Source organism: Corapipo altera, unplaced genomic scaffold, assembly GCF_003945725.1.
Source record: "Corapipo altera isolate COAL_440 unplaced genomic scaffold, ASM394572v1 201, whole genome shotgun sequence".
Taxonomy (NCBI): domain Eukaryota; kingdom Metazoa; phylum Chordata; class Aves; order Passeriformes; family Pipridae; genus Corapipo; species Corapipo altera.
In genome coordinates this window covers 883,433-891,350 of record NW_020884940.1, presented here as the reverse complement: position 1 = coordinate 891,350, position 7,918 = coordinate 883,433, and the positions used below count along the sequence as shown (strand labels likewise).

The following is a 7,918-nucleotide window of genomic DNA, read 5'->3' as shown; positions in this document are numbered from 1 at the left end:
CTGTGGTGGTACCAGGGATGCTGTGGCCGTGCTGAGGATGCTGTGGCAGTGCCAAGGATCTCGTGGCTGTGCCAAGGCCGGCTCAGCGGTGGGAGCCACAGGCTCTGGTGCTCAAACACGGCCCCCAGCTCAGCACCGAGCACCAGGCATCCCCTTTACCCCCCACCCAGCACCTGCTCTGTGCAGGAGCAGGCTGTGCAAGGAGATGAGGGGTAAAACCATGGGGAAGGGTGAAGAAAATCCTTCCCCCGGGCTGAGGAGCGCTCACTCGGCTTCCCTCGCGGGCGGATTATCCCCGGGTGTGTTGCATTGGAAATGATCCCATTAGCGCTCTGCTCTCCTGATCTAATTTGCTCCCACCAGAGCCCGGTGCTCTCCGGGGCTGCTGGGGTGGGAAACAGCAGCAGGAAGGAGCCTTTTGTGCTTCCCTGGCCCTGCAGAGGACGGGGCTCGCTCGCCCCGGGGGATTTCTTGCCCCTGGAGGGGCCTGGGCAGGTCCAAGCCCTCTGCACAGGGACCTGTGTTTGTTTGGGCACAGCCTGATGCCAGGTTTGCCAGTGGGGAAACTGAGGCTCAGGGAAATGCTGTGGGCCTGCTGGGAGGTGGTTGGGATCCATTCCCTGTGGCAGGTGCTGCCTGAGAGAAAGCTCGGTGGTGGCAGCGAGTGTGGGGCTGGATCGTGCCTGGAGAGCAGTGGGTGGCGTTGGAAGGTGTCCATCCCAAATGTCCCAAAGGCAGTGGCTCGGCCCTGACTCCTCCTAGGACAGGAGCTGCTGGCTGCTCTCTCCCAGCTTGGCTACCATCAGCACATGGCTGTGCTGGGTGGCTCCAGAGCTGGGGCTCACCCCACCCCGACACCTTTATCCAGAGGGCTCCATCCCACTGGAGCTGGGACTCACCCCATACCAACACCTTTATCCAAAGGGCTCCATCCCCCTGGAGCTGGGACTCACCCCACACCATCACCTTTATCCAAAGGCTCCATCCCTCTGGAGCTGGGGCTCACCCCACACTGTCACCTTTATCTGAGGGGCTCCAGCCCTTTTGCAAGTGTCAGTTCAGCAGCACAGAGAATCCCCCGTGCCCACGGGTACCCGAGGGGAGGCTGATGCTGTGCTGAACCCCAGATCTTGCCCAGGGTGAGGGGCTGTGCCAGGGTCCTGCTTGGTGATGACCCCACTGGGCACAGGGAGTGTGGGGGGTGAGGGCTGTGGTTCAGTGCCACGTGCTCCCCCCAAGTGAAACAGGGCAGGAAAACACCCTCCTGGCAGGAAAACAGCCCAGCCAGGAGGGTGCTCTGGGAGCTCATTAATGATATTAATGACTAATTGCCCACTTGCCCCTGTAATTGATAAATCCAGGAGTTCAGCAGGGCTGGAGCTGTGCCCGCGGCTCCTGCCAGGTTTCATCCCGACCATACCCTGAATCCAGGCCTCCCCTCAGGTCTCATCCCAAGCTTGCCCCCTGTGAAGCCCCTTCCTGCCCTGGCAGTGGGCAGCAGAGGCCCTGCCCCCCTGCCCAGCCCCAGCTCCCCCCTGCTTGTGTCCCTTTATCTCTCTCCAAAGGGAAATATTTTCCCAGGCTCTGCCTCCATCCATTATCATAAAGTGGCTTCACTTGGCCTGCAGTTAATAATTCACCTTTCCTTGGAAGATGGATGCTCCACGCCGCTGGAGTTTAAATATTCATGGGGAAGGGAAGGCAGCAGGGCCGTGCAGGAGCTCTGGCACAGCTTCTGCCATCCTCAAATGTTCTGGTGCCCCTGGCACCTCCAGCCTCTGGCTGCTCCAGGGATTCCCGTCCCGGGGTGGAGCAGGCTTACCTGGAGCAGGCTCACCTGGAGCAGCACACAGGGAAGCTGCAGCCGTGGTCTGGAGAGGGAGATGTGCAGGAAGAACTCGGCTGGGTGCAGTTTTGGGCACTCTCAGGGTGGATGGGGCTGTGTCCAAGGGTCCCCTTGTCACAGCCCAGGTGGGTTGGTGTCACTCTGAGCCTTCTGCTCATCCAGGTCTCTTCTGGGTGTTGGGAGTTTCCAGGTCCTGTGGGATGCTGGGGAAGGGCTGGTGTGATCCAGCTGCATGGGGGTCCTGCACCCCTCCCTGTGCCTCCATGGGTGGGGAAAATAGAACACACTGAGCTGGAGGGACCCACCAGGATCATCCAGTCCAACCCCCGTCCCTGCCCAGACACCCCAACAATCCCACCCTGTCCTTCAGAGTGTTGTCCAAACCCTCCTGGAGCTCTGGCAGCCTTGGGGCTGTGCCCACTGCCCTGGGGAGCCCGGTCAGTGCCAACCACCCTCTGGGGGAAGAACCTTTCCCTGAGATCCATCCCAGCCCTCTCAGTGGGCTGTGCCACCTAAACTCCATGGATCTGCGAGTGCCTCGGGGGCCCATCCACCCCCCTGGGGCTGCTCTGGGTGCTACAGCAGTGACACAGCCGATGCCACCACCCCGTGGTGCCATCCCTGACACATCCCCTGCCTTGCCCCCACAGCTGATCCCACGGAGCGGGGCCGGGGCCGGCGGGCGCGCAGCGGCTGACCATGTTCAACGGGGATGCCAGCTCCATCACCGGCTCCATCACCGGCTCCATCACCGGCTCCATCCCCAGCTCCATCTCCGGCCCCATCTCCGGCTCCATCGCCGGCTCCTCGGCGGCCAGGAATGTGGTGCGCAGCTCCAGCATCAGCGGGGAGATGTACAGCCTGGAGAAGAGCGCGCGGGGCAGCGCCGACTCCGTCTCCGTCACCGCCAGCAAGAAGAGACGCTCCAGCCTGGGCGCCAAGATGGTGGCGATCGTGGGGCTGTCCCAGTGGAGCAAGAGCACCCTGCAGCTCAACCAGACTGGTGAGAGCTCAGCCCCCCTGCCTGCTTTGTTTTCACACCCCAACCCCCCCAGCTCTGGCTGCCCCGTCTGTGATGAGACCCCTAAAAAAGCCGCCCCAAAAAAAGCCCTTTTTAACCCCCCACCCACCCCCGGCGCTTCTCCCGGTGCCGAACCCGTTGGCAAACCCCAGGTGGGGATTTGGGGGATTTTGGAGGTCAAGGCAGTGGTCTGGGACGGTGCCAGCACTTGAGCTTGGCAGGTCTCAGCAGAGTGGGGGTGTCTGGGGTGCAGGGGGGAGATGGTTGAGGTGCAAGGGGGGGTGTCTGGGGCCTGGGAGAGTACCTGGGGTGCAGGGGGGAGCTCTGCCCGTGCTGGGGGTCCTGGCCTGAGTGTCCCCCTCCCCAGTTACACCCAGCCCTGGCTGTGGGCAGGGAGGGAGCTTGGAGAAAGGACTTGTCAAACGCTCTGACTCTGGGAAATATTGGAATGGCTTAAAATAGCTGTTTGAGGGGCGGGGGAAGCACAAAGCTCATTTTAGTGCAGGCTTTTCCTCTAGTTACTGCTTCTTTTTCCTGCTGCTTGTTGGCATCCCATGATCTGGGAAATGCTCTGTAAGGAGGAGTTAATGCAGAGCCCTCCAGCCATCTGAAGTGGGTTTAATTATCCCCAAAAGCCAAGCAAAAAGTGTGGGAGCCACGGAACGGGGGATGGCAGGACGGGACCCTCCGGCTGCTGGTGCCCAGGGGGAGCTGCCAGGACCAGGCAAACCCTTCCACGGGGACAGCCCGGAGTCAGCAGGACAAACCTGGCTCCTCCAGAGCGGTGCCAGCACACACATGGTCACACAGCAGGAGCCAGGGGCAATGCCAGGGGTGGCTGCTCGTGCCACCCTCCTCCTCCTGCCATCTGCCACCGCCTGGGACACGGGGAGTGTGGAGAAAGGGGGACATTGAGGTCAGTCAGGGCTGTGCCCACCTGTGGCACTGGGGGTTCCTGTCCCCTCTGCCACGGGCACATGGGGATTTTGGAGGTCAAGGCAGTGGTCTGGGACGGTGCCAGCACTTGAGTTTGGCAGGTCTCAGCAGAGTGGGGGTGTCTGGGGTGTAGGGGGGAGATGGTTGAGGTGCAAGGGGGGAGTGTCTGGGGCCCAGGGGGGTACTGGGGGTGCAGGGGGGGTTCTCAGCCATCAGAGTCCTGGTGATGTCGGTGCTGAGGGCTGTGGGAGATGGATTTGGGATGCGGGGTCACGGGCAGCCTGTGGCTCTCCAGCACCAGGACGTGTGGGGGTCCTGTGGGAACTCACCCCCAGGGAAAGGCACAGAACTCCGGGTGGGTGATGTGCAGAAGGAAGGCAGGGAGGGGCAGGTGCCAGGGCTCACCTCCTGCCTCCCCTTCCAGAGGGGGGCCCCAAAAAGCTGCGCAGCACCATCCGGAGGAGCACCGAGACCGGCATCGCCGTGGAGATGAGGACCAGGGTGACCCGGCAGGGCAGCCGGGAATCCACCGACGGCAGCACCAACAGCAACAGCTCGGACGGCACGTAAGGCACCGGGGGGGGGCGAGGGGAGTGGGGCCGGGCACCCTCCCGGGGCGCCGGGGCTCGCTGGGGACCGGCAGCCGGACGATGCTCCACCCAAGTCCTTTGCAGGTTCATCTTCCCCACGACCCGGTTTGGCGCCGAGAGCCAGTTCAGCGACTTCCTGGACGGGCTGGGGCCGGGGCAGCTGGTGGGGCGGCAGACACTGGCAACCCCCCCGATGGGTGAGTGCCCGGGCAGGGGAGGTGCCCACCGGGACAGGGGCAGCGCCCGGGGATGCTCCGGCCGAGGGACGGGGCTGCGGGGGGAAAGTGCCCGTGTGCTTCTCCGCGGGGCACAGGGCACGGGCTCCATCCCGGCACATCCCGGGGGATTCTCGGCCCTTTCCCGGCCGCTCTCGCTGCCAGCCCCGCGCCGGGAGGGAGCCTGCAGGGCTCAGGGCAGGGCACGGCGGCTCTGCCCTTTCCCGAGGCTTCCTCTGCCCCTCCGAGCATCCCGCTGCGAAGGGGAACCAAAGCAACCGCCTCCTGTTCCATTTCTCCCTTTTTAAATCCCACGCGGGGATCCAGGAGATGTCCACGTGGGCATGACTGACCGGAACGGGCAGCTGGAGGTGGATGTGATCCAGGCACGGGGACTTATCCCAAAGATGGGCTCCAAGTGCATCCCTGGTAGGTGGCTGGGGAGGGAGGGTGTCGGGGGTGGAGGGGGATGGACACCGTGCCGGGATCATCCCAGGATCACAGTTTCCCTCCCGTTTCCCTGGGCAGCCACCTACGTGAAGGTTTACCTGCTGGAGAACGGCGTCTGCCTGGCCAAGAAGAAGACCAAGATGGTGAAGAAAAGCTGTGACCCGTCGTACCAGCAGCCTCTGCTCTTCGAGGAGAGTCCCCAGGGCAAAGTCCTGCAGGTGACGATCCCCTGGCGCTCCGGGACGCGGAGGGATCACAGAACCGTGGAATGCTTTGTGTTGGGAGGGATCTTAAATCCCATCCAGTCCCACCCCCTGCCACGGGCAGGGGCACCTCCCGCTATCCCAGGTTGCTCCAAGCTGACCTTGGACACTCCCAGGGATCCAGGGGCACCCACAGCTTCTCTGGGAAACTGTGCCACCCTCCCAGGGTGAGGGGAGCCAGCACAGGGCACGGAGCCCCAGTGCCCGCCCTGCTGTCCTCCAGACCTTCCCTCCCCGCTCACAGCGGGTCCCCTCCCTCCGGGCGCGCTGAGTTTGCCGTGTTTTCCCCGGAATTCCCGCCTGGCAGCTCCATAAACCCCCCGTCTGTGCCCGCAGGTGATCGTCTGGGGCGATTACGGGCGCATGGACCACAAGTGCTTCATGGGGATGGCCCAGATCATCCTGGAGGAGCTGGATCTCTCCAGCACCGTCGCGGGCTGGTACAAACTCTTCCCCACGTCCTCGCTGGCCGACTCCAGCATCGGACCTCTGACCCGCCGCCTCTCCCAGTCCTCCCTGGAGAGCTCCACCAGCCCCTCCTGCCCGTAGGGGGGCAGGTCAGTGGGAGAGGGGAGGGGGAAGGAGACGCCCTGACCTACCCAAAGTGGGCGCGGAGAGCTGTAAATATCCTTTTCTTTTTTTTTTTTGGGGTTCCTTTTTTTTTTTTTTTTAATTATTTTTATTTTGAAAATTCTCCTTCCCCAACCGAAAACCTGCCCCTGGACACGCCCCCCTCCCCACGCTCGTGTCCCGGGACGTGGAGGGGATGTGGGAGACACGGAGAGAGGGCCGTGTGTGAGGCAGGGGGGGGAAGGAGGAGCAAAACAAACCCCCTCCGAGGGCTGCAACTGCCGACGATGATCCCAGAACTGTTCCCACGCCTCGTCCCAGCACCTGGAAGGCCTCGAGGTGCCCAGTTCTCTCCTGACCCCCGGTGAGAGCAGCTCAGTCTGGTTCAGCAGCGTGACGACGAGGTTCCTTTCCTTCCATTTCCCTTTCCTTGCCTCCGAGGAAAAAAAAAAGGGAGCTTTCCAAGGGAAAAAAAAAAAAAAAACAAACCACAAAAAACACTCAGAAAAAAAAAAAATCCAACTCAGCACTACTTTTGTTTTCCAAGGAATGTAGCATCTTCTCTTATGTAGCTTTGCCACGTGCTAACAACACACTCACTGCAATATCCAAGAGACTCCGGATGGGCCGGGAACATCTGCCAGTCACGTCCCGTTTGTTCATTTTTCCGAGCACTTTCGGTGGCCATTTTTTCCTTCCTTTTTTTTTTTTTTTTTCCTTTTTTTTTTTTGTTTTTGGTTTTTTCCCCGGTAGCATGTAGCCTGTGAGCAGTGCCATTGCCAAAGCAAGAGAGGGCAGGGAAAGGGGCACTCCCCTCACCTCAGCTGGTTCTTCTGCTCGTGTCCCAACCGCTGACCGGGGGCTCGTCCGGCCACGACGAGACCCAAAAGAGGAACTCTGGGATGCCTCACGTGGAAATTCCAGCTGGGAGAAGGTGGCCCAGCAGAGCAGGAATACCGGGATCATCTGGTTGATCATCTGCCTCCCGGCCCCTTCCTCCCGTGAGGGCCAGCTGGAGGGCTGGGATGCCCTCCCTGGAGCTGGGATGTCCTTCTTAAGGTCTGGATGCCTCCTCAGGGTCCAGGATGCTCTCCTTGAGGACTTGGGATGCCCTCCTCGAGGTCTGGAATGCTCTCCTTGAGGTCCAGGAGTGCCCACCTTTAAGTTGGGATGCCCTCCTCAAGGTCTGGAATGCACTCCTTGAGGTCCAGGAGTGCCCCACCTTGAAGCTGGGATGCCCTCCTCGAGGTTTGGGAATGCCCACCTGCATGTTGGGATGCCCTCCTTGAGGTCTGGGATTCCCTTCTTAAGGTCTGGGATGCCCTCCTCAGGGCCAGGGATGTTCTCCTCAGGGGTTGGGATGCCCTCCCTGAGGTCTGGGATGTTCTCCTCAGGGCTTGGGATGCCCTCCCCGAGGTCTGGGATGTTCTCCTCAGGGCTTGGGATGCCCTCCCTGAGGTCTGGGATGTCCTCCTCGGGGTCAGGACGCCCTTCTCGAGAGCTGGAATGCCCTCCTCGAGGTCTGGAATGCCCTCCTCGAGGTCTGGGATGCCCTCCCTGAGGCCTGGGATGCCCTCCTGGATACTTGAATTCCAAGCAGGAGCGGAGGGTTTGCCCAGCCCTGTTCTCCCAACTCTGGACTCGCTGATTTTGCTACAGGGGAACATCTCAACAAGCAGCTTGTGCTGCTCTGGAATTCGGGTGCCGGAGAGAGGGGACGGCCAAGGGGACTCACTGGGTTGAGTTTCTCGTCAGGATTGAGTGTTTTGGGGGTTTTTGTTTGTGTTGTTTTGTTTGTTTTTAAAAGCAGCATTTTTGGTTCCCTCCGAGGGACCCAGTTCTTGTAGCAAACCCGAGAATTAACGGAAGCTTTTTTTGAAGGTGCCTAAATGAAATTTGCTGAAAAATACTCAGGGGAGACACCACTAGAAACTCTGGTTTCTTCGTAAAATGAACCTAATCCAATGACTGTCCTGAAGGATCAGTTCCCAAAAAGAGAGGAAAACAAAAAAAACCAACCCAACACA

The 7,918-nt window shown here is 60.9% G+C and overlaps 1 protein-coding gene across 3 annotated transcripts in view; it reads left to right on the top strand.

Moving 5' to 3' along the window:
• The window catches only part of RIMS3 (regulating synaptic membrane exocytosis 3), a 15,746-nt gene extending 7,828 nt beyond the window's left edge, over nt 1–7,918 (top strand). For 2 of the 3 annotated variants that reach the window (XM_027661228.1, XM_027661227.1), the window contains exons 2-8: nt 2,497–2,849; nt 4,228–4,369; nt 4,478–4,590; nt 4,936–5,037; nt 5,137–5,276; nt 5,658–7,181; nt 7,244–7,918. In XM_027661228.1, the coding sequence (XP_027517029.1) occupies nt 2,546–2,849; nt 4,228–4,369; nt 4,478–4,590; nt 4,936–5,037; nt 5,137–5,276; nt 5,658–5,870 (1,014 nt within the window). In that variant the 5' untranslated portion in view covers nt 2,497–2,545 and the 3' untranslated portion in view covers nt 5,871–7,181; nt 7,244–7,918. The remainder of the gene's footprint in view (nt 1–2,496; nt 2,850–4,227; nt 4,370–4,477; nt 4,591–4,935; nt 5,038–5,136; nt 5,277–5,657; nt 7,182–7,243) is intronic. The other variant, XM_027661229.1, reaches the window with a different exon arrangement.